Here is a 16,650-nt window from a genome sequence, read left to right as displayed (position 1 = left end):
TTGAGTTGACCTTTCACCTGTTTGTGCTGCCACATGTTCAGCTCGCCACAAATGAGAGATTTTCTGTTTCTATCTTTGCTTAAAGAAGTGAAATATCTGATCAGTAAATACATGCCGAGGTTCTTCATTGCTGCACAGAAATAAATGCAGGCAGCTAAATACAGGTTAGCATGAAAATGTTCTAATGTTTTTTTGACTTTTTGCAGGCAAGCTGAGGATTTGTCCAGAGAAGCCAAGCCGAGCACGGAAGTGAACAACAACCCCTCCGCCGCCGCCGCCGTTGTGACGCCGAGCAGCCACGGCGCAGCAAAGGCAGTCACCTCGCCGAGTCCCGCCACCGCCAACAACTCTGTTCTGTCAAACTTCCTGTACGGGATGCCCATGTCCTCCAAACCCCACCCTGACAGCAAGCTGGACTTCAAACCCGCAACCCTCCTCAACCTGGGCAAGGACAGACTGGCCAACTGGACAGAGAAGGGCTCCACTGGGAAGGACATTGGCAACACTGGTTAGACTGGCCTTTAAAAACTTCTGAAGACCCTCGCCTCCAGTAACGGGGCGAAGTTCCCTTTTTGGTATCAACGGAAACCAAATAGGGACTGTCCTATTATAATTGGATGAATACAATACAATGGTGTATTTGGCCCATTGTAGAAACAAAAAAGGGAGTGCATTTCCACTACAAAAATCAAGGAAAAGTCAAAAATTTGCTTGAAAAAACTCAATTTTTCAAGCAAATTTTGAGACTAATCTTTTACATTTTCTGAAAAAAAAACAGGGAAATTTGAGGATGGGGTGTTGGGGGGGGGGGGTTAAGTTTTCTTTTTTTTTGCCAGATCTTTACTCCTCTTTTTTTCTTTTTTTTGTATCTATAATGGCCCTAATAGATTTACAACAGTTGGCTGTTGTAAATAAAATATGAAACCAACCCCAACAGAAGCAGTTCTAGACAAGTTTAAGTTTAGTAAGTAAAAACTCAGGACATCATTAGGTTGGAAAGATTGTGGTCCAAACAAGAATTTTGACTTAAATTTTAAGCTTTTACAGCCTACAGACACCAGGTATAAATTATAATCGGAAGAATCCATTATTTATTCATATAATTTTCCTCTATAAGCTTTATAGGAAAATATTGAATTTTTATAGCATCTTCCACCCACTTTATTGTGAAAATGTAGCATCTTTCTTTATTTTAACACCTAAAAACAGAAATAAAATGATGGTTCTTTAAGCATTCTGCTGTAGACATTTATCAAAAATCACAAGCAGTCTTGTTTTCAAAAGATCAAGTCATATTTGTGGCACTAAGCAAGTTTTATTTAGCTGGATTGATGACAAATATCGAACATTTGCAGATCCCTATTATAAATGAACCACAACCTAACTGATAGCTCCACCATTGCATCTTTTTTCGTCGGCTCTATTTGACTTAAAGCTCAAAGATGTTTTAAATCTCAGCTTGACAGCTCAACAGCCAATAAAACAACTTTTATTCTTTCTATTAGAGTAGTGCACTTTTAGAGTCATTATGAAGGTAATTAAGAAAATGAGAGCTGGAATGCTGAATATGTGGGTGCTAAATTAACATTACAGCCTTAAATGAATTGAGCCAAATGTACTTAATTTGCCTTGTACTTTTAGATGAGCCAACAAGGCTACCTGCTGAGCAGGGTCAGAGTCCGCCTGGAATCCACATCTCAAAGAGGCTGCTCTTCTCCATCGTGCATGAAAAATCAGGTTGGTCCCAATTAATTAAAGAGCAATTACTTTGTATAAAAGTAAATTCATGACTCATATGTGTCTGAAGGAGCGTTTCTGGGAGAGACACGCAGATTTATGGTATGCGTTATTATATAGCTATATCATAAATAATGAGATCACAGACAAATAAATCCTACGTATTTGATTGGATTTACCGACAGTTTCCATGTATTGTTCATGGAAACCAACATCGACCTGTGTTCACTTACTAATCTGTCTGCTGTAAACCTTTAAAAAGATTGCTCTGGTTTACCAAGTTGGCATTAAGTGAGAGGGAAAAACACCACTTCATGATATTTACTTGACTTTCTGAAGGTTTGGTTTACTGTAGCCATCAAATAGCCAGGATATTGAGAGGATTTTCTTCTGTTGCAGAAAAATGGGACTTGTTCATTCGGGAAACTGAAGACATCAACACTTTGAGAGAGTGCGTTCAGATCCTTTTCAACAGCCGATATGGTGAGAAACAGTTGGCTGTTAATATCCCAGCTATTTTATAACCAGTCAGTGCAACTTTTGTTTTGTTTGGAGGTTAGCACTTTATTTGATCATCTGCTCCTTTCCTGTTATTTCAGTAAAACAAAGGCTCCTTTTCTCCAAAAAAATCAATGCTTTGACTTTTACCTGGACTTTTATTTGTCATAAATCTAACTTTATGAGAAATTGGGGAGTTTTTTAAATTTTTTTTAAATTTGAAACTGGTGTCTTTTAACTTTTGTTTCCCAAATTTCCAGTTGTTGTCCATTTCAGTAACAGTTGTATTTTGTGAGATTCTGGCAGGCGTTCACTCATTAAACAATTAAAAAATGTCCAATCCTTTGCTTATTTTAGCCTGGATCAGGGTTTTCAAAACAAAGTTTTTACAGATTGCAAACTGATCTCTAAAGAATATGTATCGGGTGTAGTATAGTCCTGTCCTGATTTCACAGTTTGCATAAACTAGTTGAAATGGACCACATGTTTTTGGTCGTTATGGTTTCTGGGTTCTGTTTTTTTCTCTTTCTGTAGGTGTAGAGACAGACTTCATGTATTCATTCTATCCTCTACACTTTTCTTCTTTCCTTTTAAACCTTTCCTCCACCTTTTTCCTTTCCTTTGCCCCTTTCTTTTCCATCTTTCTGTCCTTTCTATTTTGATTCAGAGAGAAAATGTCTGTGGAATATCCCTTTAATTTGAACCCAACTTCAGCATAGTGCTAAATATGATTTGTGGAAAATAAACATTTCAGATGCCAACAACATCAATGTCTTCCTCCTAAACTTCTTGAAAGTTGTAAAAATTGTACAAAAGAAAATCTAAGAATTGGACTCTTTTAAAATGTTGAAAATTGAAAATAATTGAAAATTTAATCCAGTCACCAAGTCCAGTTGAAGGCAGTCCATTGGTATCCACTGCCTGTAAAATTATGATGTTAGTTGTGTATTTACAGACCTAAAGGAAACATTTCATTAGAGTTAAAGCACTAAACCTTTTTGTTGTTGTTTGTTCTCTCTTCAGCGGAGGCTCTTGGTCTCGATCACATGGTGCCTGTCCCCTACCGCAAAATCGCCTGCGACCCGGGAGCTGTGGAGATCATCGGCATCCCAGATCAAATCCCCTTCAAGAGGCCGTGCACGTACGGCGTGCCCAAGCTCAAACGCATCCTGGACGAGCGCCACGGAATACGTTTCATCATTAAACGGTGGGAAACGCATCCATTTGCGACCTCATGGTGGCGGCGTCCCAGAACCATACACAGATCACAGCCACTTTCTGTGTCATTTTAAACTTACATTCAGTAAAAATGAATCTCCCAGCCATCTGCTTTTTTCAGCGACCGACTGCTGAGTCATTTCTGTCCCGAGCGACTCTGGCTCACCAGCACGCTGCACTAATGGCTGCTCTTCCTCCCATTTGTTCAAGCTAATTTAAATGAGCCAGCATGCCTTGTTTGAGATAACGCATCTTTTTACCCATCCTGCAGGCAGCTCATTAGTGTTAATATAATTAGCAAAGATTGAAAATGTGATTAATTCACTATTATGTTACATTCCCATTGTCTCCCTCGGTGAGATGTTTCAGATGCAAACCCTGAGGTGGATTCATGCCAAAACAAATGGACTGCGAGCTCAAAGCAATGGTTCAACTAACCATGGATGGATGGATGGATGGATGGATCCATCCATCCATCCATCCATCCATCCATCCATCCATCCATCCATCCATCCATCCATCCATCCATCCATCCATCCATCCATCCATCCATCCATCCATCCATCCATCTTGTGGCCCCGCCCTCCTCCTGCTGTGGGAACCAGTCGGCTCCCTCAGAGCTTCAGTGCTGAAGCCTCTTCCAGCTCTGATAATCGGGAACTGATGCTGATCATCAGCCAGTGGATTGTTTCTACTCGCTGCTTTTTTACCGCTTTACTGGAAAAAAACAGCTTTTTTATATGCCGTTGTACCTCAGATGAAAACCTTTTATTTGCTTCTCTGTCATTGTCTTTTTGCCACAAAGTTCAGCAGACCTCCATGTGTGTCACTCTGCTTTTATATGAGAGGTGGCAAAATAATTTGCTGGATGAAATAAACACAGCTTCATTAAATCTGTACTGAAAGGTTCACAAACAGGTGTAAACAAACACGAGTCACAGAAATCTACCTTGAAGTTAATTATAATCACAGCGAGAGGGGAGAAAAGCAGCATGTGGCAGACAGGATTAGGTTATATTTCACATCCAGACGACTATAATCATCAGGTTGTTTCAGCTGTAATAAAAGAACCTGGCTGCTTTTGTTAGACTGATCGTTCAAACAGCAGTTAATGTGCTGAAAGAGTCAGTAACGACGTCCTCCTTTTGTTTCAGAATATTTTTTTATGTCCTGAAAGCTGAAACAGCCTCTGAACTCTCTGACATCATGATGTTTTGTTTTTCTGTTGCAGGATGTTTGATGAGAGGATTTTTACTGGTAAGGCTGTAATTAATTCTGTTTTTCTTCTAATGTCATTATCGCTAAAATGTACAAGCTGCTATTTGGGCCTTCATTACTGAAACGCTGCTGTGACTTCTTAAAATTACTGTTGGTGACTGCGGCTGAAAATGTAGGGAAATTATTTCCAGGATGACTAAGTATCTGCAGAACAATAACTAAAACCTTTTTAGCTTTTGGATGAATTTCTTTTGTGTTTCCGCTAACTGCAAATAAGACAAAAAAAATCTTTAAAATAATCAATAGCTGCATTCCCATTTCAAATGTGCACAAAACTGTTTCAATATTATGCTAAGGTAAAAAAAAACAATTTTACATTTGCAATATTTCCATTAAATAAGAAATGGAATTAAAAGTCACATGTGAATAAGTTTGATCACACGTTAGGTCATTATCGCCATCATGCTACTACTACTGCTACTGCCAGTGGTGACATCCGATAGTTGATCATATGAGTCGTGTGATGCAAAAATAATGTTTCCATTCCAGTTTTGTGAAATACACTGACTTTGGTAAAGCTGAAAAACCAACACATTATATCACAAAAAACTTTTTAATTTGCATGTTTCCATTAGACACATTTATTTTCTTAATTCCAATTTGTGCAATTTTATGGTCAAAGGAAGTGCAGCAAGTGTCTTGCTTTACTCACCTGTTGATGTAAATGCTTTAAAACGATAATAATATATATTTAAATAATATATGCGGTGCTAACTAGCAAGGGTAAGAGTAGCTAGGTATCTAGCTAGCCTAGCTAACACTAGCTGTTAATATTCTAGATAGCCAGCTACTCACTTGCTAGCTAGGAACAGTGTATCGGTGCTAACATTTTGTTCCTGTTTTGTGTCTAAGTGGGTAAGTGCAAATTTGTCGTCAGTTGGCTGGACAGAGTTTGTACATTTCTGTGGTGTATTAAGTCTTAAATTTAATTCATAATGGTCTTAAAAAGGTTTCAAAAAATCTTAAATTTGAGCTTGGTGAAATCTGAAGAAATCCTGAAAAAGGAAAAGGTCATATCATCGATGTTTCAAATATTTACAACAAAAACTAATCAATTATTATTGATATCGACTGATTATTAAGTGCTTGTATCGTGATACGTTTTTCAGCCATGTCGTCCAGCCCTACTTTGATCAAATCAAACCAGATTAAATTTTGCAAACCTTTCAGCGTCTTTGTGATTAATCAAAGGAGGCAACAAGCAAGACAGGCTGCCAAGTTTTTATTTACCGGTATACATTTACTCTCCCAAACACACTCTCTGCTAATGTGGTGCTTTGCTTATTTATCCTCTCTGTCTTGTTTGTTGAAGCTGCAGGCAAGATTGCCAGAGAGGAGGGCAAGCTTGACCCGGGCTGTGCGCCTGAAGACGGTTTCTCCGACTGCCTGGGCTTCCCTCCCACCGCAGCTGAGCTGCTCAGCAACGCTCACAGCAGCAGGTTGGCTCTCAGCCCACAGACACACTGTCCAAGATTATGCCATAGCCTTAATGTGCTAACTGAACAAGGACACAACGTAACGCTGTCATCATTTGCTTGACGATAAGTAAACACAAGCAGCTAATTAAAGCACTGTAATTCATCAGCAGCAGGTGTGACGTCCTCTGCCAAAGCAGGAGTTTTGGCTCCTTTAAGTTTAGTTTGTCTTTATTAACACAATGCCAGGGTGGAAAGACGCCATCAGCGACTTCAGAGAAGCAATTATTGCTTCTCCGAATACTGTTTATGGAAGTAATACTGGGTCAATTTTAGAATAGAGTAGAATTCAACGTAGTTGTCATTGCACATGTACAAAGCAACGAAATGCAGTTTGCATAAATCCAGAAGTATATATGTATGTATATTTGTGTATATATATATATGGAGAATTCAATGACATTAAAACATCAAATAAAATATGACATGACAGTTCAGATAGCAGACTCTTTGAAAACTATCAGCTACATATCCAATTTAGTTCCACATATAGAAGTGCCACAAATCGGATTGTTGGGGGGTGAAATGCTCAGAAACAGGCCTTTCAGACTGCTGTAAAAATGTTATTTTTTTCTCCATATGTGATATAATATTTATGGGAGTACTATGAGGTGTATAGGGAGCCCCTGCTTTACACCACCAGATTGAACAATTGTGGCTTATTTGGAAGCTTTTCCCTTCACACAAGCAGAAATGAGGTGACATGTTATATAATCTGCCAGCGCAAAGAGCCAAAGATGGTGGATGATGTGGGCTTGTTTTACAAGAAGAAGATCTGGGCACCATGCAGTCATTGACTGGACCATGAGCTCTTCACTACACATATTCTAGTGTGAAAATGATCCAAATCACAGCAGAAAAAGGAATCAAGCTGTCTGCAAACCTCCATAAGCTGCAGCAGCTTTGCAGTTAACTCAAACTCCTTCATGTGAGAGAATAGTAAAGTCAGTCAGAAACCCCAACACAGAGAGTAAAGGTTTCTGGACTTGTTTGGTTTGTGTTGAAGAGATACCAACACATTTTCTTTTCTACTTTCTCACAGATCAACAAGTGCTTGCGTGAGCCCCCAGGCTGACTCTGAAGCAGGTACCAGCCTAACAAAAAACCCTCTTTTTTTTAATAATTCAAAGTTTAATAAATGTGCTGGTTAAAGGGAAGGCTGCCTTTGTAAACATACTGATGGCGTCTGATTATTGATGGAGCGTTTGACTCTGGCAGGTCCTTCGGGAGACGGAGCTCCTCTAAGGCGGATTAAAACGGAGCCTCCAGATGGAGACATCATTCAGGTTACGGTGCCTGGTAAGTGAGCCAACATCATTAAACTCCCACTGGTTACCCTGTTACTGCGCTTTGCTGGCTTCTACAAAGGGCTTCTTACTTCAATTTTTTACTTGCTTTCTCTTCTAAAACAAACATTTCAAATAACAAAATATTTTCAAAAAGTGGCCTTAGCTTCAGTCTTCTCTTCTGTGGGCTATGAGAATTTTTGTTTAATTACAAGAATATATTGGCTGTATATTATATTGGCAGAATGAAGACTCAGTTTTATCAGAATGTCTTAAAATTACAAGAAAAAAAAATCTGTTTTTTTACCAAAATATTTTACTGAGATCTTTCACTTTGAAAATACAACCATGTACCAATCGTAGACTGTGGCAAGTCTAAGTCCTTAATAAAGTTAATAAAAGGACCAAAAATCTTCTCAAAAATATATTGTTTGGATTTCCTAATATATACATACTGTTCTTTCCAGTGGCAAATTAGACGGCATCTGCTTTAACCACTGGGTGGCGCTAGGTCTGTTGACATTTTTCCAAGCCAAAGCTGTACATTAGCATGTGTATAGATATCTATACCCATAAAATGGGTATATCTATAAGAGTACATCCTGTTTATTAAAATTATGCTTCTCAGGTTAAAGCTGAAAAAAGTTCATATCAATGAGAAGAAAGCTTGGATTATTAATTTTCTGCTAGTTTTTTTACGTTGAAAATTAAAACGACTACTTTATTCTCCTAATATTATGATTATATTATGGCAATAAAATACTTTTTCTCGTACTATTTTGACTGTATTCTTGTAACATTATGATGTTAATAATAAAAGTCAAAATTAGTATAACCTGTAAAAAAAAGATCTTGATTTGACCAAAAATGTAATCTTCCAAAATCAAAAATCATTCAATAAAATCAATTAATTCTACATAATTAATACTCCAGTTTACCTTCTTCACCACAAGCACAGAAATAATCGCTTTCCCTCCCTGACTGTTTGCTAGTTGGTATTTAAAATGTCAGCCATGTTTCTGTTGAACTAGATTATCACGGTTTGACTTTTACGTTTGTTGAACCAACAAAACCTTTAAGTCACCAGTCAGACATTTCTTCTCTTCCAGAGCTGCTTTATGATCAAAACTAGATGTCAGTCTAATCAGCCACTCAACGGTTGACTTTTATTTTTTGCAACAAAATAAAAAGTGGTTTTAAGTCTGTTAAGGAGTAGTTTACTTGTTGTACTGAAGAATAATCCCAACATTTGGAACCAGCTGAGCTGTTAAAAGCCAAAATACAGCATTTCCCACACTTTGCATTTATAATCTAGTCTTCTTCAAGGGATTTGTCACATTTTTTTCCAAACTTTAGAACACTGACCTCTACTGGCCTCATGTGTAATAAAGTGCTGGACTCTGGCGAGTTGAGTGAGAATGAAACTGCATATTTAATTTGAAGTAATAGTTAGAATGCATTGGTGTATCCTCTTGACTTACATAAATCTTATAAACAAAAATACAAATTTGCAAAATGTTTGTTATAAATAGTAAAAATTTATAAAATCTTAAACAGAGGAGCAGAAGGACATTGATAATCTGAGTTACAAAGTTAAAAAATAATTTAATATGACTTAGGGAAGTACTTTTCCTACAACCTGGTGTAAAATTTTGGGCTTTCAAAAACACTTTGTTAGAATTAAATGTAATTAAAAATTAAATGAAAAATTTAATTTTTTTTCATTTTCATTAATTGTTTTAATCTCGTTTTCTGTGGTGTGAATTTACTGCCGTTGAGTCCTTTTTCTTTTTTTATGTGTTTTATTAAGAGCAACTCATGCTCTTAATAAAAGTACAAGTTCGATCATTAAATACCAATGATCAAACTTGTTGTGAATTTTGCTGTTAACCTTGTTAGAGCACAGCAGTTTGTGATCAATATGCTGAACAGTTGGACCTGTGCACTCCAAAGTTTAGAGAAGGTCAATCTGGGGATGTTTTATTTATTTTTGTTGCAGATGCCGGGACGAGTGGGGAGGACCCTGTAGAGTGTTTGGGCGAGGCGGTTTCAGCCGCTCTGTGTCCGACCACAGCCTCGCCCAGCGCTCCCCCTGCGGCCCCCGCCCCTCCGGTTCCTCCAGCTCCCCTCCACCCAAAGGAAAACCAATCAGGTACACCCATCCTCCTCAGATCAGTCCTCCATTTAATCTACCTCTTCACACTGTAGCTCCTCCCAGCCTCCACCCTCTGACCTTCTTTAGATCGCAAAACGAAGCACGTATGGAACCACATTTTTGTCAATATTTTTGCTCCTTTTTTCACTTCCTCAGTCACTAGTGCCCTCGACCCCAACTTCATAAATGGCCCTTTCCTTGATTTTACCTCTTGTAGCTCCGCCCTTTCTTTGAAGATTAGCTCTCATCTGTGAAAAGCACCATGCATCATCTGCAAGTCTTAATACCTGTAGAGGGATTATTTGTTTGTAAGCCTGACTGCAGAAAGAGCCAGTCTGCCATTAAAATGTTGCTGATTGCCATGGTTACCCGCTGTCGTCTTGCTGCATTAACATTAGCTAGCATGTTGTCAGCGTACAACTAAAATAAATTAACATTAGTGAATGAGATGTGTCTTCTTGACCCAAAAAAGTTACAAAATTCCCAAAACTTTAGTGGTCGGACATCACTTACTAGGAATATTAAAGCAGTTTTGTACACAGTAATTAGCTCTCAGTGAGATACGTCAAGTCCCTCACCATGGAAACAAACATATCCATGATGAGCATGGGCGACGGAGTAATGTTTTTCTAAAACTGTAAATTTGAATGAAAAACAGAATTCATACTTGGTGTTCTTTGACAAAAATGCTAAATGTCAAAAGACAGATTTAATAGACAGATGAACAACTGCACTAGCAGATTATTTTACTTATAGCTAGTCCTTTTCCATCAATAATAATGAATTATTAACATAAAACAAGCTCCTATATTGTGCTGAACGGTTTCTTGTGAATTAGTTTTGTATCATTTCAGTTGTTTCTAGATATTTGCACTAGGAACTGGACCAAAAATACTTTGTGAGATTTGGTGTTTTTGCAGTTATCAGCAGTCATTTTGACTGCAGGGAATTTTCCGCTGTTCTAGTTCAATGTCTTCAGCCCAGGCAGAATAAAAATAGATACCAGTTTTCAAAGACGTTTCCGGCGTTTGGTCACCCTAACAGAAAAATCTCATCAATTCCACATCTGAAAATCACACGTGAAAACCGTGTTTCACATCAGAAATCAAAAGTGCAGCAGTTTGAACGGGAGACACTTCACTAAAAATAAAACCTCTGACATCTGCAGATGCCACAAAGCTATTGGATTTGCGCCAGGCTGAGAGGTGATCTTGTGATCTTTCTGAAGGCGATGTGCGCAGTACAGCTGGTGCTGACACAGCGTGATGTCAACTGATAATCCCTCTATAGTTTCTATTCACGAGTCACATGTTGAACCCAAACAACTGGACATGTCAGTAATTAGAAACGGTGCATTGTGCATTTTGCAGGTTGTGAGTGTTAAATGTTGTATTAAAAAAAAACCCAGTCCCTTATCTTCAACTTACAACTGGTTTCTCCCTGAAACTCTAGGTAGAGCAACAATACCAAGAACATTTGAGTAGACTCGGCTTCTTCACTCTGCCTTTTGTTTTAGATCAGGAGTCTCCAACTTCAGTCCTCCTGATCCATTTCATTCAAAATGAATCAGGCTCAGATGACCTGGTAGGATTCTCCTGACATTTACTGATTGTATTATTTTTAGCTCCATGGAGAGATTTGAAGAAAAGAGCCAAAGGATCAGGAGAAGTATTGGAATTTTACAAGATTTATGTCACAGTCCAAATTTCTGAATGTAAATTTGGATCATATACATAGGGGGTTTTTCTACCTCATTTACTCCCCGCAGAGTCTACTCAAAATGATCTTGGTTCTAACTTTCATTTGTTCATAGAGGTGATTATTTTTTGGGTTTATTTGATTGTTCTTTCTTTAAGTTTTCTTTTCTTTCACAATTTACCAGTAAAGGAAGAAAAATGAAGGTAAGTGCTGACATTGAATGTAGATTTTCATTTCTGCGTTTCTTTGTAGGGAAACCCAGTTTGCAGTTGTTTATCTGATTTTTGTTGTGTTCAGTTGAAACCAGAATTTTACAAACGCCAAATAAACAGACAGACATTTTTGTTCTCACCTTCTGAAGTTAAATCAGATGAAACTTCTTGTTAGATCAGTTAGAATTAAAAATTATTTGTATTTGCTAAATGCCAAAGAATTTTGCAAGAATTTTTTTTTTTTGTTGTTGAAATTTTATATTTTAGTATAGTTTCAGTATAGTTTAGTATGAGGAATAACTATATTTTAAACTGTATACTTCAGTCAAACCTTCAGTTACAAAAAATATTTAGCAAGTAATAATGATTAATAGTTTAGGTGATTTTATTTGACCTAAAACAGAAGAAGTTTGGTCTGATTGTTATGTTGGACGGTGAGAAAAAACGTGTTTTTATTACGTGTATGTAAATGTCTGGTGTCAACAGTATCAGGTTGTCTGTGTTTAGGCAGATTTTGGTCAGTTTGGTTTTCCTGGATGGGTTTGCTAAATTCTTACAACTTCAACTTGTTTTTTTTTATTGCATTACCTGAGCAAACCAGTGCAATAAGATTAAAAACTACCCTCAAATATTTATTTGTTAGGTTTAATATTTCATATAAAAACATGCCAATAATTTTACATCTGAGTATGTGATTGCTATTAATTATTAGAAAGCACGGGTTGATAAACAAATATTTATTTTATTTCATTTAAAACATTGTGAAGTTTGGACATTTTGGGGATCACTTGACTACTTTTTTCACTTGAAGCTGCTGTTTTTGAATCATTAGTATTTTGAGCCTTTGGTTCAGTTTTTATTTTTATTTTATACTATCGTTTAACATCTCTTAACTTAAAACATCCTGACTTTTAATTGGGAATGAAACCTTTCATATTCCCTCTAAGGTTGTTTTTTTTTAACAAAGTTGCAGCAGCGCTCTGTTTGGCAGGTGATGCTAATATTATGTACAATATGATTCTCATCTCTTGTAAGTCTGCCGCACAATTCAATGAAAGATGACAAGAACAAGAAAAATATACTTAATAGTAAGGCCTATATATATATAAATATATTCCATACTCATACTTTATGCATTGAATCATATATTATTTGATTAATTTTCTTTTGGATTCAAAGCTGCTACTATCTCAATCAGTGAGCCTGAAGAGCATTTCTGTCTGAGTCAGAGTTTAGTGTATTTAATTGTTTAATTAAATAAATAAAAAATACAATGTTTATTGTGTCAAAGTTGGAATCTGCAAGTTAGATCTCAAGGAAAACCTGTTTTAGTCAGTATAAAGCTGACTGGTGCATCACTTTATAAATCTATACAAATGCAGATATTTCTAACGTTGGATACTCTTAATTCTACTCTGCAGGACTTGTATCTGTTTCCTGGGACAAATTAAAAGTTAAAAAGTCTCTGCTGAGTCTGTGAATTGAATCTCCTCTCTTCATTGAAGAAAGAAGTTGAAGAAGTGGCGTGCTTCTCATGTTTTTCTCTTTGCACCTTGCAGCTGAAGCTTCGTCTCCCAGTGGAGCGCCTCAAAGCATCAGGAGACCCACTGAAGGTAGGCTGCTCTCCTCCACAGTGAAACCATGTCGAGTCCCTCGTCCGTTTATGACGTTCTGTCATATTTAGCGTTGGTTACTCAGTGGGTTTCCTGGTAGCACAGCTCAACTCTGCAGACTTTCATGTCCTCCTCTCACTGTGATTCGTTCAGCGGGGAGTCTGGTGGAGGACATTGGTGAAATGATCCTTCAGCTCCGGAGGCAAGTGGAAAACCTCTTCAGCATCAAGTACGGTAAGCAACAGATTCATATGGAATAATGAAAAAAGTTTTTTTTCCTGATAATTTCGATGATCATGGTGTAGTTTTTGAAAGCCAAAAATTCAGTTTCGCCTAAAATTGGTTGGAGCGGCACAATAGGAACAATAATTGCTAAAGAAGCTAGCTGATCAGAGAGAGCGTAATGGAAATTTAGTGGAAGGAAAAAGTGTGGTTCATAAATAATGACTTGAGAGGATTTTATCCTGCCGGAATCGGTTTAAAATTCAGAACAACTATAAAAATGGTGCATGTATCAGTAAGTGTGTCCGTAAACTGTGGAAATTATATATAATACAAATGCAAAAAATGAGCTCTGCTAAAAGCGGATTAGCGGAGGTTTTCCTCGATGTGTTAAGATTTAACCACTTAGTGTTAAGATTTTTTTCTACTCTCCGCTATCCCTGAATTATTTCCACTTTGTGTCTCCAGCTGAAGCTTTGGGTCTTCCAGAACCAGCCAAGGTGCCGTACTCAAAGTTCCAGATGTACCCAGAGGATCTGTACGTCACCGGCCTGCCAGAGGGAATCTCCCTCCGAAGGCCCAACTGTTTCGGAGCGGCTAAGCTACGCAAGATCCTGGCTGTTAGCAGCCAGATCCAGTTTTTTATCAAAAGGTAGAGAACATCTACAGAAACTGCCTCCATCCACTTTAGAGTATATAATGCTGTGTACATTTTAATGTTGTAATTTATTAACGAAGTTATTACTAACCGCCTCACTTTCCTTTTTCAGGCCTGAACTCTTAGCTGAGCAAGTTAAACAAGAGATGCCTTCGATGCCTGTTTGTGATGCAGGTACGTCTCTAATGGACTGGGACTGCAGTTTCCACAAGCACAGCTGCTAGAATCTGATTTTCACTTGAATAAGATTATTTTGTACAATTTTAGGAATACATAAATGGAAATAAACAAATAATTCAATTCCTTTTAAAATAAGAAAAGAATTTTATTGTCAAAAATGCAATAATATAGCATTGTTTTAGTGTGCTTAAAATAGAACATCAGCATGCGTTGAGCTCCACTCTGTTAGACTGAACATCAGTAACGTGTAGGGCTGATCTGCTCATCATTTTATGGATTAAATGATTAATAATTGGGTAGCAACGGTGCTTAGGAGGAAGTTTTGTTAACAGAGTTTGAACCAGGTGCCACTAAAGGAGTCCTGGGTAAAATAAAGTTGTTTTTTATGTTAAGTGAAAAATATTTATCTCTATGTAGACTTTTGTCTTCTTTGCTGATCTCACTGTGTTGTTCTTTCAGAAAATTGCATTTTTGAGTTGTTCATACTCCAGTTAACAATTAATCATTTACTCAGTTGCCAATTATTTGAATAATTATTTGAATAATCAATTCATCACAATTAATCCGATGAATCATTACAGCCCTAGTCATTTTTACTTTAACTTGAACTACATGTGGCTGTTTTCAGGAATGTTTCAACTTGAACTGCAGATCCTATCAGGTAGTTTGATTTATATCCATTCTGGGAAACCAATCTGTCTGTTACATCAATAAGAATAAATGCAACATCAATTTTGGACATTATAAACTTTGCTTTAAGCTGCAGGTTGCTGCTGTTCCTTATCCTGTTATATTTTTAGCTCTGAATACATTGCATTTATTCTCAGTGTGTACAGAGAAGAAGCTTTACAAATATGATTATGCCTGTCCTCTCTATGATCAGAAGAATCGGGTCACTTTCAGTTCAGGCTGCATTTTAAAACAGAAAACCCTCCCTGGGATTTCCTGCCGCAGCTTCTGCTTTAATCCCTAATGAAGCTCCGCTGCTGGGGCTACGGGCTGCTGTCAACGTTTTCTGCTCGGTAAGTCTTGGGGAGACAACAAAAACAAAAATGTATTGTTTTTCCACAGAGCCAGACGCCAAGGACAGCACACCAGCAGAGGACACAGCGGCTTTATCCAAGAGACCCGGATTCTCAGGTACGTTCATGTTCCACGTTTGATCCGCAGCCGCAGATCCCAGGATCAGACCTGGAGCTGCACTCGGCTTAGACATTAATTAGCAGAGTATTAGAGCCTGGCTGCGAGATTTTTTTGCTTAAAATTTTGAGAATAAATTCAGAATATCATGACAGTAGGCAAAAATATCAGAAGAATGTTGTATAATATCTAGAAAAACATTGTCTTAATGAAAGCAAAGCGTCGGACGTGACCGGCTCGTCAAGTTTATCCTGCTACTGATGACCATCTGATGCTGATGTGTTAACAGATGAAATATGTCCTGTTTGTAAAATCAACACCAACATATTACTTCACAAGATGCTCAAAATCACTCATTAAATTCTTTTATTTTTTTGTGCAGGAGTTATAATAAAGTAACTTCTTTGTTCTACTAATATTTTTTACTTTATGCTTGTATGATTTTGACTCAATTGTCAAAAGACTTTTTTTCTCATATTATTATGACTTTATTCTTTTAATATTGGGACATTTTGTGTTACAAATTTATTTTCATATGATTGTTCTCAAACCATTATAACATTATTCTCGTATCATTCTGACTTTTTCCTGCATTGTTACAACTTTAGTAATATTTGACTTTTATTTGTACAACATTCTTTTCATATCATGACTTTTTTCTAGTATTATTCTCATAATATGAGTTTTTCTCATTATTATGACTTTATTCTGGTAATAGGACTTTATTCTTGTATTATTGCAACTACATTTTTTTATTATGACTTCTCTCGTAAAACGTTATTCTTGTAATATCAGTTTCGTCTCGTATTTTAAGACTTTATTCTCTTTGTCTTCCGACTCTGTCATACGACTTTATTCCGGGAATTTATTTAACTTTGTCTTAGCCTGGCCATAACTTTACCGTTGTACCTTTGCAACTAAAGCGGTGTGAAAGGAAATACAGACTTTCAAAGTGTCCTGTCTGTGTCTCATGTCCCCAGAGTGCATGGAGTCCAAGCTGTCCAGGATCGACTTGGCCAACACGCTGCGGGAGCAGGTCCAGGATCTGTTCAACAGGAAGTACGGGGAGGCATTGGGCATCAAGTACCCCGTCCAAGTGCCTTACAAGAGGATCAAGAACAACCCGGACTCGGTCATCATCGAAGGCCTCCCCCCCGGCATCCCCTTCAGGAAGCCCTGCACCTTCGGCTCCCAGAACCTGGAGCGGATCCTGGCGGTCGCCGACAAAATCAGCTTCACCATCACCAGGTGGGCAGCAGGAATGATGGCTTTCAGACGGC

The 16,650-nt window shown here is 37.6% G+C and overlaps 1 protein-coding gene across 3 annotated transcripts in view; it reads left to right on the top strand.

Moving 5' to 3' along the window:
- Nucleotides 1–16,650, top strand: part of gtf2ird1 (GTF2I repeat domain containing 1) — a 33,337-nt gene that overhangs the window by 13,189 nt on the left and 3,498 nt on the right. For all 3 annotated transcript variants that reach the window (XM_008428496.3, XM_081615590.1, XM_081615589.1), the window contains 15 exons: nucleotides 207–508; nucleotides 1,642–1,737; nucleotides 2,137–2,220; nucleotides 3,259–3,442; nucleotides 4,685–4,710; nucleotides 6,044–6,170; nucleotides 7,249–7,292; nucleotides 7,425–7,505; nucleotides 9,492–9,644; nucleotides 13,117–13,170; nucleotides 13,324–13,404; nucleotides 13,861–14,044; nucleotides 14,163–14,224; nucleotides 15,302–15,370; nucleotides 16,351–16,618. In XM_008428496.3, the coding sequence (XP_008426718.1) occupies nucleotides 207–508; nucleotides 1,642–1,737; nucleotides 2,137–2,220; nucleotides 3,259–3,442; nucleotides 4,685–4,710; nucleotides 6,044–6,170; nucleotides 7,249–7,292; nucleotides 7,425–7,505; nucleotides 9,492–9,644; nucleotides 13,117–13,170; nucleotides 13,324–13,404; nucleotides 13,861–14,044; nucleotides 14,163–14,224; nucleotides 15,302–15,370; nucleotides 16,351–16,618 (1,815 nt within the window). The remainder of the gene's footprint in view (nucleotides 1–206; nucleotides 509–1,641; nucleotides 1,738–2,136; nucleotides 2,221–3,258; nucleotides 3,443–4,684; nucleotides 4,711–6,043; nucleotides 6,171–7,248; nucleotides 7,293–7,424; nucleotides 7,506–9,491; nucleotides 9,645–13,116; nucleotides 13,171–13,323; nucleotides 13,405–13,860; nucleotides 14,045–14,162; nucleotides 14,225–15,301; nucleotides 15,371–16,350; nucleotides 16,619–16,650) is intronic.

The sequence above is a fragment of the Poecilia reticulata genome, chromosome 14, assembly GCF_904066995.2.
Source record: "Poecilia reticulata chromosome 14, P_reticulata-male-v2, whole genome shotgun sequence".
Taxonomy (NCBI): domain Eukaryota; kingdom Metazoa; phylum Chordata; class Actinopteri; order Cyprinodontiformes; family Poeciliidae; genus Poecilia; species Poecilia reticulata.
The sequence above is the reverse complement of the archived record's forward strand: the minus strand, read 5'-3'. Positions and strand labels throughout refer to the sequence as shown.